General features: G+C 36.4%; 2 protein-coding genes across 4 annotated transcripts; both read right to left on the reverse strand.

Moving 5' to 3' along the window:
* Positions 1 to 320: 320 nt before the first annotated feature.
* Positions 321 to 9803, reverse strand: LOC142505848 (retrovirus-related Pol polyprotein from transposon TNT 1-94). 3 transcript variants are annotated; one of them, XM_075618971.1, is made up of 5 exons: positions 9602 to 9780; positions 2059 to 2101; positions 1876 to 1967; positions 1679 to 1794; positions 321 to 643 (listed from the first exon to the last, which is right to left on the reverse strand). In XM_075618971.1, the coding sequence occupies exons 1-4, from the start codon at positions 9668 to 9670 to the stop codon at positions 1684 to 1686; spliced, it is 315 nt and encodes a 104-aa protein (XP_075475086.1). In that variant the 5' UTR covers positions 9671 to 9780; the 3' UTR covers positions 321 to 643; positions 1679 to 1683. The 3 variants fall into 3 exon arrangements, with proteins under 3 accessions (XP_075475086.1, XP_075475085.1, XP_075475084.1); XM_075618970.1 differs by lacking the exon at positions 321 to 643 and having other exon boundaries at positions 1529 to 1794; XM_075618969.1 differs by lacking the exons at positions 321 to 643; positions 1679 to 1794; positions 1876 to 1967; positions 2059 to 2101 and adding an exon at positions 2373 to 8967 and having other exon boundaries at positions 9602 to 9803.
* Positions 9804 to 14585: 4782 nt separating this feature from the next.
* Positions 14586 to 15713, reverse strand: LOC142506104 (glucan endo-1,3-beta-glucosidase, basic isoform-like). Its single transcript, XM_075619253.1, has 2 exons — positions 15637 to 15713; positions 14586 to 15561 (listed from the first exon to the last, which is right to left on the reverse strand). Exons 1-2 carry the CDS (start codon positions 15707 to 15709, stop codon positions 14615 to 14617), a joined length of 1020 nt encoding a protein of 339 aa, XP_075475368.1. The 5' UTR covers positions 15710 to 15713; the 3' UTR covers positions 14586 to 14614.
* Positions 15714 to 16623: the final 910 nt, after the last annotated feature.

Below are 16623 nucleotides of genomic sequence, written 5' to 3' on the forward strand. Positions count from 1 at the left end.
TATATTGAAAAAAAGTATTTAAACAAATTTCAAGATTACATATTTATTCCGCTTTAAAAAATAGATATATTTTAGAATTTAATATTCATAAATCAATCACGTGCTATATCGAACGTGAGTTTATCCGTACTGATGATGTATTTGCTTTTTTTGTTCTTGTTTTTCTTTTTGAGAGAAAAAAATAAAATGATTAAATTTACATGTATAACATTAAATCATCACATAATTTTTAGTAAATAATATACAAATTTAATTTTTAATAGTAAAATTAATAATACAAAAAGAATAAAAATGAATATGGGAAGCAGGAGAAGTTTCAATCAAGGGACAATTTATCATATTCATTAGTTGTGTGGGCACTGATGCTCCCAAGCACGTTCATTTTACCTGTTCCATATTTATGGTGCATTGAATAAAATGGGACAAGATATCACATGAAAAATGAATCCAAAAAGTTTCCCACTAAGAAATCTTTACAACCTCAAAAACGTTTAAGATCTTGGAGTAACACCAATTTTCCAGGAATTTATCGCGTGAGTGTGTCGATTGCTTTGGCAGTAAATCACCGAAAGAGAAAAATGTTCACAATTAGAGGCTCACAGTCGAGTTCAGATCCAAAACAGGTCGATATCTTGCGCTGCAACTGGTAAAAAAATGCAAGGGAGTGGAAATTATATGATGCGTCGGGTTCGTTATATTGGATACAGATGAAGGATGTCTCTTAACACTTGAGAAACGTTGTAATAAAAAATGCAAGGGAGTTAAAACTGTATGATGCAATTGATCTCCGAACAAACTTAATACGGCCAAAGGTCATGACAGGCTACAAAACCAAGGGTCGTCCTAGGTCGAATCCCTGAGTGTGATCCGGACTCAAGAGTTGTGAACTGACTCTATATGTAAAATGAGATCAGTGTCACCAATCACAAAAACGAGACTATGTCACCAATCACAAAAAACGAGACTATGGCATACATCCATTACTGGTCACTAAATATACCTTTTTAGTGCAAAATATTTCAAAAACAAAGTTAACAATTGAATATAAGTAGCACGGACAAGGGATTTCATCATCAGTTAGCATTCACTGATTCAGACAACAAGATCATCATTATCAAGATTCCTGCTACTTATACAGCCAAAACCAATTTGTATAGTTGGGGTACTACTACTCATCAATCGTAAGAAAGCGAGATTGATAAAGAGCATTTATCATGTGTCATTTTCTTGAATATAAGTAAAAGTCTCCGATATAGAATATCACGTAAAGACGCTTGATACATGGAATCAAATATAAAAAAAAAACTAGTATGCATTTTTGGCAGAAAATATGGAAAGTTGAGTTATAGGGATGAGATAGTATGCTAGGTTGATGGCCTCAAAAGAAAAAAAGCTCTCAAAATCAACGTATTAGGAGGTACTCTAGGGGTTTATTTTACGGACTTGTTAATTTTTGGAGAGGGGTGGGTTTCGTTCTATAAATTTTCATCCTATTTTTACCCGGGGAACAGGTTGAATAGAATAAAGATTATAGGACCAAGCACCTCATTTTATACAAAAAGTTAATGGCTCATGGTAACATTTGAGTAAAATGTTTAATACCATACGGTAGTTCAAATGTTGTGCTTCAAAATAGTTGAACAAACACTATCAAAACAATATTGTCATAGACATTTACCATGCTCACTTTAAAGCCAATTTGCTATCAGCATCTTTCAATGCTCGAACAAGATGGATGATTCGATATCGCAACTTTTCATTTTCTGCCCTTAGCTGCATCACCATTTGCATAGTCTGATACAGAAAAATTCAACCTCAGATATTGATTTCCAAGATTCTAAAATTAAAGAAAAAATAATACATGAAGAAACATACCTCTTGTTTCTCCACAACATGCTCAGGTTTTGAATCTTCTGGCTTTGACTGAAGTTCATCCACTGACTTAAGCAGTTCCTTGTCTCCAGAGTCTAAAGAGCACCATGTTTGAAAGGTGAGGAAGAATTAGAAACCTTGTATCCGAGAATAATGGGAAAAAATAACATACATTTTGAAATAGACCTTTATTTCCAGCAAGAGCAGCTTCTAGTCTCGCCAACCGTTCCTTAATTACCAAAAAAAGAAAAAAGAAAAGAAAAGAGAGGTATTAAATTTTTATGGTGGTGAACAATAATGAACTCCCAGATAATTATCATCTCCTGGACGGTTTCCACTTCAACATTTGAAAAAATTTATGAATCCCTATTGACATAATTGGTTATAATCACACATGCTCATTGACACCGTAGTTCATAATAATAATAGCTTTCAGCTTTTGAACCTAGAGAAATGGTAATCACTAATCATGCTTCAACTTAAGGTCAGCTATATACGATTTGTATGTGTTGATAAAATTATATGGAAAAACAGGACAGATATGCAGTAAACCAAACAAGCGTGCTGTTCACAGTAGAGTATGACTAATGTATAAAACCAGCAAATCAGTATCTTGAGGAAAACAATAGAGTAATGCTTAATTAAATCAAACCGAGGCCTGTAGCTTGTAGTTTCCTTAAAACAGATTCGCCCCCTCCAGTATGTGCTCCGAGGATTCAGCGGACGTCTGTTTCCCAGGATACAACGGGCAAACCAGCAGTGTTGCAGCACAAAGCACTATGCTAGCGAACAAAATCAGTACCTGAACTTTATCAGTAGACGGAGCAGAAGCAGAACAAGCAGAAACAGTACTGTAGCAGAAGTACTGCAGCAGAACAAGCAGAAGTACTGTAGCAAAAGTACTCTAGCAGAAGTACTCTAGCAGATTCAGTACTGTAGCAGAATTTCAGCTAGAACCAGAAATTCAGCAGAACGGCAACAAGATGGAAAACAGAATGCAGGGGAAAGTGATTTGCAGGTGTTTTTTTTTCTCTCTTCTTTCTTGGCTAAGCACATCTCCTATTTATACATGTCAATACCATCCATATGAAAGGCCAAAGGTTGCCTTAAAGATGGTAGATGAAACACCAAGAGTTGGTGAGATGAAGCATCAAAAGCCAAGCCATGTGAAAGGTCTCAAGGGCATGTGAAAGGTCTCAACCAAAAAAAATAACAAAAGATGGCATAGACTGCTAGGCGATTTTTGCCTTGATCGGTCCGACATTCGACGCGCCCAGGTCGCGCTCGTACGCTTGCACACAAGTCAAGCCTTTTTTCCACTGCAAATCGGGCCCATGATTTGCACCCCCCCTGCGCCTGTGTGCGCGAGAGAGAGCCTCTTGACCAATCATAGTTACACCTCCATAAAGTGCAACACAATATAACTTATCTATACCACTTCATTTTTCCAATGTGAGACAAACTCGCCTTTCCAAATTTCCATTCACTCACATGGAAAGCCCATAAGCTTAAAAGCACACCTTTAATCCAACAATCCCCCACATGAATGGGAATTTAAAGTTATACGAAAGGATTCCACTGATAAAGTTCAACAGTTGAGTCTTGCATAGGATAGGTAGGTATTACCCTTTGAACCTTCCTTTGTGAAAGCATATTAATTCACTGGTTGGCAGTAGACGTGATGTCTTTGAACTGTACATTCGTTTGTGTGAATGGTGATATACTTCACACAAGACTCTCCCTGATACTATTAAGTTCTCATGATTGTGTTCTTTTTGGCTATGAACACACGCCTGGTCTGCAAGAGGGTCTAGAATTGAGCCCTGCAATTCCTTCGAAACGGCCCCACTTCTCTCTCACATAGGTGATTCTATATTGCTTCTTATCAGAATCATTAAAAGCCGTAAGCTTATCCTCAACATTCACTGTTTCATAATAGGACTGGATTAGGGATAACCCCCACAGTGATTCTCCAAATTAGTGCGATTAGGTTGTCCCATTGAACCTAGTTCTTGGGATCTCCAGTCAGCGTAGGTTGGGTTTTCCTTCGCACCAATTTATTCTATAGGCTTGAGCCCCATTCCCCTTGACATTTTCGCAACTAACTCTCTGTTTAACCCTTTGGTTAGCGGATCCGCTAGATTATCCTTTGACTTTACATAGTCAACAGAGATAACTCCAGTTGAGAGTAGTTGTCTAATGGTTTTATGTCTACGACGTATATGTCTAGGCTTACCATTATACATTTTATTTTGTGCCCTTCCAATCGCAGATTGGCTATCACAATGTATGCATATAGCTGGCACAGGTTTTTCCCATCCTGGAACATCTTCTAAAAATGACGCAGCCATTCAGCTTCTTCACCACACTTGTCAAGAGCTATAAACTCAGATTCCATCGTGGATCTGGCTATTACAGTTTGTTTGGAAGATTTCCACGCAATTGCTGCACCTCCTAAAGTGAATACAAATCCACTTGTAGATTTTGAGTCTTTCATATTAGATATCCAATTTGCATCACTGTATCCTTCGATAACAGCAGGATATCTGGTATAGTGCAGCCCATGATCACGAGTGTACCTTAAGTATCTTAGCAATCTGATAATTGCTTTCCAATGTTCAACTCCTGGATTACTCGTGAATCTACTCAATTTGCTTACTGCATAGGCTATGTCTGGTCTTGTACAACTCATTAAGTACATCAGACTTCCAATGACTCGAGAGTATTCTAATTGAGACATACTCTCACCTTGATTCTTTGATAGATGCTGACTGGTGTCAATCGGGGTTCTAGCCAATGCAGAGTCATCGTTATTGAATTTCTCAAGTATTTTTTCAACATAATGTGACTGACTTAGGACTAGCCCTTCTGATGTTCTATGGATTTTAATTCCAAGGATTACATCGGCTAAGCCCAAATCTTGAGTTCAATAATTTCTTTGTGGATTTAATCATCTTATCATTACTACCAATGATAAGTATGTCATCTACGTAAAGACATAAAATGACATATCCATTTTCAGTGTTTTTTATGTATACACATTTGTCACATTCACTGAATTTAAATCCACTTTCCATCATGGCTTTATCAAATTTTTCGTGTCATTGCTTTGGTGCTTGTTTTAAGCCATATAGAGACTTAACCAGTTTACAAACCTTATTTTCTTGCTCAGTCGCAGAAAATCCCTCAGGTTGTTCCATGTAAATTTCCTCTTCTAAATCTCCATTTAGAAAAGCTGTCTTTACGTCCATTTGGTGTACTTCAAGATTCCGCAAGGCGGCAATCGCAAGTATCACACGAATAGAGGTTATTCTCGATACAGGAGAATATGTGTCAAAGTAATCAAGTCCTTCACGTTGATGGTAACCTTTAATTACCAATCTGGCTTTATACTTATCTATTGTTCCATCTGATTTCATTTTCCTTTTGAAAGCCCATTTACAGCCTAGTGGTTTGCTTCCCGGAGAAAGATTTACTAATTCCCACGTATGGTTTTGTAAAATGGATTCCATTTCGTAATTGATAGCCTCTTTCCATAGAGGTCCCTCAGATGAACTCATTGCTTCCTTGAAGCTTTGAGGTTCACTTTCCATCATGAAAGTGATGAAATCCGGACCAAAGGATTTCTCAGTCCTAGCTCTCTTGCTACGTCTAGGTTCTGTGTCTTGATCAAGCTCTTGTTCTTCATCATTTGTTTCATATAATCTTTTGGATGAACTTGGTTTTTCCTTAAATTTGCATGAAAATATGTGTTCAAAGAACGAAGCATTTCTTGATTCCATTATTGTATTATTGTGAATATCAGGTATTTGAGATTCATGTACAAGAAAACGATATGCACTATTGTTTTGAGCATATCCAATGAAAATGCAATCCACAGTTTTTGGTCCTATCTTTACTTTCTTTGCAGTGGGTACTGCTACCTTGGCAAGACACCCCCCCACACTCGCAAGTATTGGTAAGAAGGACTTCTACCTTTCCATAACTCATATGGACTTTTATCTTACTTCTTTTGGGGCACCTTATTTAAAAGGTAATTTGCTGTTAGAACAGCTTCCCCCCACATGTTCTGTGGTAAACCAGAACTTAATAACAACGCATTCATCATTTCTTTCAATGTGCGATTCTTTCTCTCTGCAATGCCATTTTGCTGAGGAGAATAAGGTGCAGTTCTTTCGTGTTTGATACCGTGTTGAGCACAAAACTCAGCAAATGGTGATTCATATTCACCTCCACGATCACTTCTTAGCACCTTAATTTTCTTGCTAAGTTGGTTTTCAACTTCACTCTTATATTTGACAAATTTGTCAATAGCTTCATCCTTACTTTTGAGGAGATACACATAACAAAATTTTGTGCTATCGTCAACAAAAGTGATGAAGTATTTATTTCCACCACGAGTTTGTACACCTTTTAGATCACATATATCACTGTGAATTAGATCAAGTGGTTCACTATTTCTTTCAATAGTTCGAAAAGATGATCTTGTTAGTTTTGCCTCAACACAAGTTTCACATTTGTGTTGTTTATCAATTTGGAATGCAAGAATGCTTTTCATGTTAATTAGTCTACGAATTGCATCGTAATTAACGTGTCCAAGTCTACCATGCCATAAACAAGAAGACTCAAGCAAGTAAGCAAAAGTATTAACTTTATTCATCACAGGCTTAACAGCCTTAACATTGAGTTTGTATAACCCATTACAAACATAACCTTTGCCAACAAACATTCCACTTTTCGACAAAACCACCTTATCTGACTCGAATACAATGCGGAAACCATGCTTGTTCAGAAGCGACCCTGACACCAAGTTCTTGCGGATGTCAGGCACATACAGCACATTGTTCAAAGTCAGTTTTTTTCCAGATGTCATCTTTAGGACAACTTTCCCTTGTCCCTTGATCTCGGAAGTGGCGGAATTTCCCATGAATAGTTTTTCACCATTCATAGATTCCTCAAGAGTAGCAAACATCTCCTTGTCGGAGCAAACATGGCGAGTGGTACCAGTGTCGATCCACCACTCCCTTGGGGAACCCACCAGATTAACTTCTGATATTACAGCACAGAGATTCATGTTCGAAACCTCTTGAGATATGTTCTCCACCATATTCACCTCTCGGTTTCTCTTTGGCTTCTTACATTCAGATGCCTTGTGACCCATGCTATCACAGTTATAGCATTTTCCAGAGAACTTCTTTGAAACACCTCATTTGGGTCTGAGGTTCAACTTCTTGTTGGAGGGAGAGAAGTTTCTCTTTTTCGAGCTTTGGCCATGCTCGACAACATTTACCTTAGCGGCAACAGAAGAAAACAATCGTCTTTCCGAACTCTTGTTGTCTTCCTCGATGCGAAGTCTAACAATGAGCTCTTCAACGTTCATCTCCTTTCGCTTGTGTTTCAAGTAGTTTTTGAAATCCTTCCAAGCTGGTGGTAGTTTCTCAACTATAGCAGCCACTTGGAAAGATTCGCTCAACGTCATCCCCTCGGCGTGAATCTCGTGAAGAATCAATTGGATTTCTTGAACTTGACTGATAACCGGCTTAGAATCCACCATTTTAAAATCCAGAAAGCGGCCTACAAGAAACTTCCTTGTCCCCGGCATCCTCGGTTTTGTACTTTCTGTCAAGGGATTCCCATAGCTCTTTGGCTGTCTTCTTTTCGCAGTACACATTGTACAGCGAGTCTGCCAATCCATTCAGCACATAATTTCGGCATAGGAAATCAGAATGATTCCAAGCCTCCAGTGCACTGACGGATTCAACATCTCCCTCACCCTCTTTCAGGTTAGGAGCATCCTCGAACAAGAATCTAGCCATGTTCAGTGTTGTCAAGTAAAACAACATTTTCTGCTGCCACCTCTTGAAATCCACACCAGTGAACTTCTCAGGCTTTTCACCGTGGCTGGCTGGGACAGTAACCGCAGCAGCACGTGGGACAACTTGAGTAGGCACAGTAGGGACAACATGACTAGTTTCCCTTTGCACGCTGGATTCAGTAGCCATATCTGAACTTTAAACCACGTAATGAGTAAAATCTGTTTTAAGTTTGTTGATAAAAAAATTATATGGAAAAACAGGACAGATATGCAGTAAACCAAACAAGCGTGCTGTTCACAGTAGAGTATGACTAATGTATAAAACCAGCAAATCAGTATCTTGAGGAAAACAATAGAGTAATGCTTAATTAAATCAAACCGAGGCCTGTAGCTTGTACAGTTTCCTTAAAACAGATTCGCCCCCTCCAGTATGTGCTCCGAGGATTCAGCGGACGTCTGTTTCCCAGGATACAACGGGCAAACCAGCAGAGTTGCAGCACAAAGCACTATGCTAGCGAACAAAATCAGTACCTGAACTTTATCAGTAGACGGAGCAGAAGCAGAACAAGCAGAAAAAGTACTGTAGCAGAACAATGCAGAAGTACTGTTGCAGAAGTACTGTAGCAGATTCAGTACTGTAGCAGAATTTCAGCAGAACCAGAAATTCAGCAGAACGGCAGCAAGATGGAAAACAGAATGCAGGGGAAAGTGAATTTGCAGGTGTTTTTTTTTCTCTCTTCTTTCTTGGCTAAGCACATCTCCTATTTATACATGTCAATACCATCCATATGAAAGGCCAAAGGTTGCCTTAAAGATGGTAGATGAAACACCAAGAGTTGGTGAGATGAAGCATCAAAAGCCAAGCCATGTGAAAGGTCTCAAGGGCATGTGAAAGGTCTCAACCAAAAAAAATAACAAAAGATGGCATAGACTGCTAGGCGATTTTTGCCTTGATCGGTCCGACATTCGACGCGCCCAGGTCGCGCTCGTACGCTTGCACACAAGTCAAGCCTTTTTTCCACTGCAAATCGAGCCAATGATTTGCACCCCCCCTGCGCCTGTGTGCGCGAGAGAGAGCCTCTTGACCAATCATAGTTACACCTCCATAAAGTGCAACACAACATAACTTATCTATACCACTTCATTTTTCCAATGTGGGACAAACCCACCTTTCCAAATTTCCATTCACTCGCATGGAAAGCCCATAAGCTTAAAAGCACACCTTTAATCCAACAGTATGTTCAAATGAAAGGTGAACCAGATCCAGATGGTCAATGCCCCTGCACCCCAAATAGAAATTATAAAATTTTCATGCAAGCATAACTATGCAAGTTTCTTTAACCAAACACATTAAGTTTTCACCTTGGACTAATTACTCAGTCAAAATATTACAGTTTCTTTGTGGATGATTGCATAATACATCCAAGAATACAAATTTGGACATCTTTAAAGACAATTTTTTTAATTCTGTACTTTATGAACGTGTGCTATTATTAGATCATAATTACAAATTTAAATACGGTAATCATTCTCCATTAATCAAATTTAGTACTTCTCACCGAAATATCCTCAATTTCAATATTCCACCAAAGCAATCAAATTTTCTTGTCAAAAAAATTCAAATTCAGGACATTTGAGCTGCACCATGGAGAGAACAAATCTTGTTATACAGAAAGCCGAACAATGCTAATTAAATCACATTTGATATTTGAATATTTTTCCACGGGCCACCATTCTCGTCCCCTAACTCGTCAAACATAAAAGCTAAATGACATACAGACTACACAAAGAAAAAGCAGAAAAAATCAGTACATATTTGAAATTAATTGAAGTACTTAGAATGAATTAGATGGCAGAAAAAAAAAAGAAGGAACCAAATAATTATTATTTGAGAGAGTTCGATGGATGTAAAACCTCTGCTTCGGAAGCTCTCTGATAAAAGGGTTTCAGCATAGCTTCGAGATCGTTCGATTCCGCCGCCATATATGCTTCCAGCGACCCAATGCTTTCTGTCCCGCCGAGCCGCACAAAAATGGGAGTGTAGGATCTCGACAAGTGCTGCTGCCAACTGATATCGCACAACTGACTTGAAAATCGCGTATGACTATTTTGCGATTTTATATTTGCAATAATTAATACGGATGAATCGAGCCCATATGTTATTATTATTATTAATTGGGTTAAATAGTATTTAATCCGTATTTAAATTATCGAACACATTTTCATATATTTTAAAACTGAATTCGAGCACAACATGGAGTTTTAGAATATTTATTCAATTTTTAAAAGTACTTTAAATTTTAAAGGAGCATGTCTTTCGTGAGACGGTCTCACGAATCTTTATCTGTGAGACAGGTCAACCCTACCGATATTCACCCTTACCGATATTCACAATAAAAAATAATATTTTTTCATAGATGACCCAAATAAGATATATGTCTCACAAAATATGATATGTGAGAGTGTCTCACACAAATTTTTGTCATTTTAAAGAAGCTGGAAAATTGTAGCCGAAGTTCAGACATATGCTTGATTGCATCCACTCAGCCGGTTCGGTCGACCCTATCCCTGCGGGCACTGCCTGCAGGGGTCGATCCAACGGCTCAGATTTTTTCGAGCCAATTTTTTTTTTTTTTTACAGGGAGGTGGGCCCGGATCACTCATGTGGAGTGATCCGGGCCGTTCATTGCCCGTGCAGACAGTGCCTGCACGGGTAGGTTGAAACAAACCCACTCAGCCCTTCCTCGTTAGCAGATTTAAAGTTTTTAACAAACTATAGGAGATATCATTAGTACAAATGTGTGCATTCTGCGTCACACATTTTAGAACCAAACATGTGTTGTCATACTAAAAGTTGCCAATGATGCGACTTAAATCTTTTCCACCATGGAGACGTTCAAACACTACGTTTCGATCTTGGTTAAAGAGGAGTGAACAACAAGGATATATACTATTACTCGCGGCCTAAAGACATGTTATTTATTGATAGTGTCTCAAGAAATTTGTAAATGAAAGCACTCACCTTTTCGAGGAATGTATCATGACGTCCCAGTGTGTATAGAATACCGACGACAGCGATATCTCCCCGGGAGTTGTTATGGACCAAATGCATCTCCATGTCAAAGCTGCAAATCAAGTCTAAGTGAGCAGCCAATCATTAATAAATATATAACACAGAGAACAATTTTCACAACTATAAAAGAACCTGGTTCCATTCACAGTGTGTTCAGAAGGAGTATGCCAATGAACTTGCAGTAATTTGTACTCAACATCATTTATTTTAATACCTCCAGCGTCTCCTTTCCATATCACCTGATAATCAATGAACTCTTAAGTTTTAAGCATTTTCTTTATTCCCTCAAATTTATCTTCTTAATATTTATGTTTTTGATCTATACATGTTAGTTACCGAGATATCGTGCCCGCGGTTTCTGAGCACGGCTGGAGCTGGCCTGTAGTTTCGTCTCAAACTCCCAAGTCTAGGCAACACTGTCACTCTGTCTTCAAGAAGATCGATCGGATCGGAGACTGAAGTTTTCCGGTTTCACAGAGCTTGTCTTCCAATGTTTTATGCAGTAATTTGTACTCAACATCATTTATTTATCATTCCCCCTTCTCTGGCATTCTTTTTGCAGTTCAATGCCATGGAATTTCTACTTGATTCTTAATATTGGTCTATATGAACTTATTTATTATCCTTTAATTGATCAAACTAATTTGATTTTAGTACAAAAAATTGATTTTCTCACTATTAGTCTATTTTTGCTGGATTACCAACATGTTCGACGTCAAGCCAGCAATCTTGCAGAAATTGAACTTATCGTACTAAAATCAAATTTGGAATAATTACACAATCAAAAACTTACGTATGAATTGCACCTTATGAGACGATCTTTGGAATTTTTCCTTGTTTTAGTATCAGGCACCCTCAGAAGTAGCTTTCGGTATTGAATAAGATGTCGAAATACCAAAATGTTTAATCAGGGCAGCTAGCATCAAAGTTCAAAATTTTGGATGAGGTTTCTAATATGAGATTTAATTGTAACAAAATTATTCCTCGGTTTTTTCTAAAAAAAATTATGAAGCTAAAAATGTACAATAAATTTTTCGGCCATTCAGTAGCAAGCGATTCATATGACGGTCGTCGTTGACTCCATCACAAATTCCCGAGTTTCTATTGTAGCGGAGAAGCTCGTTACGTTAATATTAAATGAATATCAAATAAGAGTCGACCATTTGTTTATTCTGAGTTATTAATAAATACTAGTATCTAAACCCTACAATGCACGGATGAAATCATAAAAAATTAATAACCACTAAAAAATGAATAGATATTTAAAATGAAAATAATCTAATATGATTGTAAATCATGTAAATCGGGAAATAAAATTTAATTTAAAAATTTGAAAAACTTCCTTAAATACATAGTTTGTTCTTGAACTTTTTTGGTTGATATCACTATCATATATCAAAATACTAAGACGTTTACGACATGCAATTGACCAATACTAAAATGGGTTTTTTTCCCAAAAGAAATCATACATGAGATAAAGATTGTACTTCATGTTATTCTATGCAACAATTACATTTTTATTATGGCAAAAAAGTGTCCTTACTTGAGGATTGGTTTAATCCTTTCTAATATTGGATGGTTTACACTATCATACATCCGCGATCTGTAATAAAGAAAAAAATTATCACATTGACAAATGCATAATTTTTTAAATTGATTACGAATAGGAGAAGAAAATTTCTTACTTCTCGGTCATGAAAGGCACATTCTAAACTAAATGCATCGTTTCCGATATTTTCATATGCAATAGGCCGAAGCAACAAACCAATCTAAGTTTAAGCGCCCATTGTATCTTGGAAAGATTAAACTCACGGATGGTGCTGAACAATGGAGCTATTTCAGAATTCTAATTTGGTACGCATATGCAGAAAATTCTTGAGAGCAAACAATATTCTGATTTGATTTCAAATATCTATTTAAACTCGGTTGGGCTGCCTTGTGTGAATTTTAATAAGGCACCCATCAGATAATTTGAATAAAGCCGGTAATATTGATATGACAAAAACTTATGTGAGACGGTCTCACGAGTCATATTTTGTGAGACGGATCTCTTATTTGGGTCATTCATGAAAAAATATTATTTTTTTATGCTAAGAGTATTACTTTTTATTGTGAATATCGGTAGGGTTGACTCGTCTCACAGATAAAGATTCATGAGACCATCTCACAAGAGATCTACTCTATTGATATTATATGTATTGCGTGTCAAAACTTTTTAATAATTACTATGCACATTTAATTTATGTTGGAAATTCATTATCGAAGAGACAGTCCAAGAAGTATTACAAAAACTTGTGTGAGACAGTCTCACGAGTCATATTTTGTGAAACGGATCTCTTATTTGGGTCATCCAAGAAAAAGTATTATTTTTTTATGCTAAGAGTATTACTTTTTATTGTGAATATCGGTAGGATTGACTCATCTCCAGATAAAGATTCATGAGACCATCTCACAAGAGATCTACTCTATTGATATTATATGTATTGCGTGTCAAAACTTTTTAATAATTACTATGCACATTTTAAACTATGTTTAAAATTCTTGTGTTGGCTTATTTTTTAAATTTAAATAAGACAGTCCAAGAGACAAATTGTATACAATGCCATTTATTATTGTTATTTATAGATAGACATTAGTTAAATATATTTCCATTTGTAATTTTTAATTTATTGATAAATATATGCACCAGTTTAACCGTAGATTGTTCACATATACGAAATTAATTTCGCTTACAATGATAAAATGAATAATATAACTTGAAAACAATAATATAAAAGTAGAATTATATAGTTATTATGAATAGGCTAACTTTACAAAAAAAAGCTACTACAAATTAACATATTATATTTTTAATTTATTTAAACATGAATGTAATATTTTTAGTTTTTCAAAATCATTATTTTGATCTAATTACATTATCCAATAAAATTAACTACACAAAATATATTTAATAAAATTATGGGAAAACAACTTATTCATTTCATGCACTAATTTGTCTCATTATGGTTAGTTCATTAACTCGGCAAAATTTAGTCTTTGTACACTAATTTTCAATTAGAATACTTTGATCTAATTGATGTCGCGGCGCTAAGAAACTCAATAACTTTTGTTGTCACGTTAACATTTTCTAACGCCACATCAGTATTCATCAACAATCCGGCAAAGTGATACTAAAAGCAAAAAAAATAAAAATTCAATCAATTAAAGTTATTTCACCTAAACTAACATTTGAATATTTGATGGACAAAAAACTGAAAATGAAATAAGTTAGTAGACAAAAAATTTGTTTTCTCTAAAAATGTATGACAAAAGCTTATGTGAGACGGTCTCACAGATCATATTTTGTGAGACAGATCTTTTATTTGGATCATCAATGAAAAAGTATTACTTTTTATGCTAAAAGTATTACTTTTTATTGTGAATATCGGTAGGGTTGACCCGTTTCACCGATAAAGATTCGTGAAACCGTCTCACAGAAGACCTACTCAAAATATATTGTTTTATCTTAGTATATTCAGAATAAGACTCTATATTTAACTACATTGGGTTGAGTATTCTAATTTGTCGAAACATCCCTTTAAATTTTTTTGAAAAAAAAAAGAAATAAAATATCTTTAATATAACTTTTGGATTTTTTTTCCTTATATGTAACCGGAGGCTGTAATTTAATTACCAACGAGTCTTGGCAAAGAAGAACAGATCGTAACATGCATCAACTCATCTTCGCTTCAATCAATATCCATAATATATATTTCCACAAGACTTTATTTTCTTGGGATACATTATAGCTAGCTCAAAAATTATTATTAATGGTGTAACCCAAAAGCAAAATTCATGCTTCCTAGCTAGCTAAGCTAGTCAAAGAAGAGGGGATACTTGGGCTGTTTGTTGAGCAGAAAGATCCCCCAATGCTTCTCAGTTTCAAGTTCCTTCTGATTCTCATCAATCAGATCGAAGATGTAAGTTTCCAGAGGCTTTCCAGGCTTTCTCGGGGTCCCATTCTTCACCATCTTGAGTAAATTTGAGTTATAAGATTTTGCATTGTCGATTGTTGTTGCTGTCCCACCCGCCGAGGGCCACCCCGTCTCGGAAACGACGACTTCCACGTTCGGCGCACCGGCTTGTTCCAACGCCGCATGAACAGCATCCACCATAGCACTGAACAGGTTCTGGTACTCATACGGCCCATCTTTCACAACAGCAGCAGGAGATGTGAATAGGGCATAGTCCAGACGAATGTCGGATGGATCACTTATATATGCAAAGTAAGGATACACATTCACAAGAAAAGGGCTCTGAGTTTTCGAAAGAAACGCGACGATCGGATTGATGAACGATGGGGACTTGAAAATTCCTTGCGAAGGTGGGTACGATGCTCCAAGCACACCCAGGCTTAAAGCAGTCGAAACCTTAACCTTTTGCCCTAAACCAGCAGCGGTCAGAGCATCGTATACGTTTTGCATGGCCGGGGCAAGAGATGGTGCAATGCTGGAGCCCCCACCGTCTGGGCCGATCTCATTCCCGACAGCGATGTATCTGAAGTTCACGGTTGGGTATTCGAGGACATTGTTTTGGACCCAAGATTTTGCAAGATTGGGGTCGTTGGCGATGCCTATGATATCCTCATTTGCGAGACCTACTATAACCGAAACGTTGCTTCCTCCGAGGGCTTGAAGGACTTGTGGATTGGGATTGTAGATTCGAACTCGTTCAATGTTGTGTTGCTTGCAGAGGGTAATGACTTCCGCTGGGGATGGTAGATTGCTGCCAAGAAATCCATAACAAGCTCCCGTTTGAGCATCTGTAATCAGAACATGTCATTAGATTTAGAGGCAAAAAGAGACATAATTAAATTAAAGAAGATAGATAAAGGGACCTGTTGTGTCTAAATAGAATGCAGAAAGCACTACAATAAGCGTCAGATGGAAGAAAACTGAGTCGGCCGCCATTTTATTTCAATTAGAAGATCGTATCAATGGTGCATTTTTGCAAGAACAAGTCGTCTCTCCTTTTATAATGAGAGAAAAGAGATTTGGTTTGCTGGTAACATTTAATGCAGGTTTTTGTAATATAGAAATGTTTATCATTACTTGCTTTTCTTCTCGATGTTTGGTATGTGTATTGGTATTTAGCACTACTGGCCATGGGGATCCTATGCACAATTGGCGAGTTTGCATTGAAAATATTCACTAAGAATGCTCTGGACAGATTTATGTTTTTAACCAAAATCTTTTAAGTCCAGTAACTTTGCAAGTTTCTCATTTTTTATCCATCAATTAACGGTACGCTCTTTAATCCAATTTTTTTGTGTCAGAGCGTGTCTGCTCAAGCAATGTCCGTCGCCACATCATTCATCGTTAGGATGAAAAATGATTAAAATCAAAAAAATACAAATTGGTGGATTAAGACCGTAAATTGACCAATATCATGAATAAATGAAACTTATACAAAATACAATACCGAAATAAAAATTTCGGTGGCCATGCTGAATCATAATCTACAATATGTAAATATAATTTATTTACTAAGTAAGAAAGTTCAATGCTAATTACTTTGGTATTACAAATTATGTAATCGAAAATTAATGCTTTAGAATTCCAACTCTCATTGGCATCATCTATTGTAACGAAGCAAATATTGTCTTTGTAATTATAAATTTATCAAATATTTAGAATTAGTTTAGCTTAGAAAAATAATTAAATAAGGTCAGTTTTGTAAGTTCTTTTTTTTTATTTTTTTTTAAAAAAAAAGTGGTTGTATAAATGTTAAAAAATGCGTTTGCTTTAATTTTAAAAAAGAATTATAAATAAAATAAAAAAGTCATAAATTCCAACTTCTAACAAATTTTAATTTTGTTTAAAAA

The sequence above is a fragment of the Primulina tabacum genome, chromosome 10, assembly GCF_025594145.1.
Source record: "Primulina tabacum isolate GXHZ01 chromosome 10, ASM2559414v2, whole genome shotgun sequence".
NCBI classification, from domain to species: Eukaryota; Viridiplantae; Streptophyta; class Magnoliopsida; order Lamiales; family Gesneriaceae; genus Primulina; species Primulina tabacum.